The 2026-nt window shown below is 52.1% G+C and overlaps 1 protein-coding gene across 1 annotated transcript; it reads right to left on the reverse strand.

Moving 5' to 3' along the window:
* Nucleotides 1-225: 225 nt before the first annotated feature.
* dusp14 (dual specificity phosphatase 14) lies at nucleotides 226-876 on the reverse strand. The gene has a single exon (XM_061073597.1). The coding sequence runs from the start codon at nucleotides 856-858 to the stop codon at nucleotides 226-228; it is 633 nt and encodes a 210-aa protein (XP_060929580.1). The 5' UTR covers nucleotides 859-876.
* Nucleotides 877-2026: the final 1150 nt, after the last annotated feature.

Below are 2026 nucleotides of genomic sequence, written 5' to 3' on the forward strand. Positions count from 1 at the left end.
AGGACGCTGGGCTTGAAGTGGACTTGCACCAACTCAAAGACGAAATGGAGACGACTGATTGGATGAACAGCAGCACCATCAACAACCAGCGTTCGGTTATACTCCCTCTGTCCAATGATTCGTTAAATAAGCTTCACACAGATCTACACTCACACGTGTCTCACTTCACCAGAACAGGTGTGAACCTACAGTCCAGGCTGGCTCTCTGTGGGGTCGCAGCTCCTCTCACAGGCCCCAGTACGGAGCCAGGCTCCTGCGGTCCCTCTCGTACACGTCGGGTATCACCCCGTAGGGCGTCTGCACCATCTTTACAGAGTTCCTACCAAACAGCTTCCTCTCGTACTCGATGAGCTGGCGCCAGAAGCCGCCGTTGGGCCTGATGACGGGCCGCCGGGCTTTGACCCAGGCGTGGGCCTCTGCCAGAGACACACGGTGATACTTCATGAGGTACGCCAGGCACAGGGAGGCGGAGCGGCTCACTCCCGCGGCACAGTGCACCAGCACGGCGCCTCGCTTGCGTCCCACGCTGTGGATCTTATCGGCCACACTGTCGAAATACAGGGAGAGGGGGGAGTGGGGCATATCCGCCAGTGGGACCTTGACATACTCCATGTGAGGCCAGTTGAAGTTCGGGAGCTCGATGGTGGCGTTGACCACACATGTGATGCCCTTTGAGAGCAGCAGGCTGCGGTTGGACGCCACGTTCCCTCTGCTGAGGAAGAGGTTGGGGGTGATTTGCGCGATGCCCCCCAGCAGGCTGCTGTTCTCAGCCAGCAGCCTCGGCACCGCGGTGGGCACCAAGGAGCCGCGGTGGTGGTGGTGGTGGTGGTGGAAGAAGCCTTGGCTGCGGGAACCCATCGAGGAATCAGGTGGGGCTTCAAGACGGACGGAGAATTAAAGAAGAGAAATCCTCAGCAGCTCAAACTCATAGTCGGGAAGAAGGATCAGCTCCTGGAGAACACAAACACATTTCACCTTCAATATGAATTCATCTTTTTTTCAGTGGAGGTTGAAAAACACACAAAACTCCTCAAGGACAAGTTACAGCAGTCATCTATTTTTTACAGATGTCACAGCTGAGACGGTTGTTCTCTTCAGGCTGAGTCTGTCTTTAAACTTTAATAAAAAAAACCACATGAGACACAGTTTGACGAAACCTAAACCAACAGCCTGCTGCTGTGAAGCTGCGACTGTCGGATCCACAGTCGTCACTTTACAATAAATCCAACAAAACGTTTTCCATGAATCCTCAAAGTGTCACATAGAGAAGCTGCTCCTTCTCCAATGTGTGTGTCTCTCCATCCAGGTCGGATGTTGCTGATTCCCTCTGCCATGTGAGCACAGACCCCCCCCCCCCCGGAGGCAGAACACTCGCCTCATCTCACGTTCATCCATCCACGACCCCCCACATACAGATTACATCTCTCGTCTCTGTGGCCATCGCTGCTTCTACTGTCGGCTCGGATGGCACCAAAGGGCAGCTTGGAAAGCCATCACCTACTGTATGATACTATATATATAAGTGAGCTGATAAAACCCCAAATTACAGTGAAGCGAGCTGTAACCTGAACGTGAGGTCGGGTGACACATGACGTAGAACAGCAGATATCAAGCTACGCTACTGGCTGCACTGTATATGATGGAAATAGCCTCCTATGCTAATGCTGGAGTTATCATCAGAGAGTCCACTGCTCCGGGTGCTACTTCACACGCCGCTGCACTGCTGTCGTGCGTCATCCGCACCTCGTGCACCAGTCTAGCCGGCAGGTATTTTTCTTTCATGTTCAGCTACAGTCTGGTTAACAAGACACACGGGTCAACTGCTTTCAACTGGGGTCTTCAGTCTGCAGAAATATAGAAAGAAAACACACCTGCAGAGAAGCCACGGGGACGATTGTTCTTGTTAATTAAATTTTGATTGAAAGCAAGAGAGAGTGGAAAGATATGGATTTGAATAAAGCTACATGACGGACGATATTCAGTATGTAAGTAGTCAGAGAGGTCCTGAACACAGGCATATCACTCT

Source organism: Limanda limanda, chromosome 6 (genome assembly GCF_963576545.1).
Source record: "Limanda limanda chromosome 6, fLimLim1.1, whole genome shotgun sequence".
In the NCBI taxonomy this organism is placed as follows: domain Eukaryota; kingdom Metazoa; phylum Chordata; class Actinopteri; order Pleuronectiformes; family Pleuronectidae; genus Limanda; species Limanda limanda.

Excerpts from the sequence above, each read along its gene's own strand:
- dusp14 (XM_061073597.1), bottom strand. The coding sequence starts at position 858 with ATGGGTTCCCGCAGCCAAGGCTTCTTCCACCACCACCACCACCACCAC.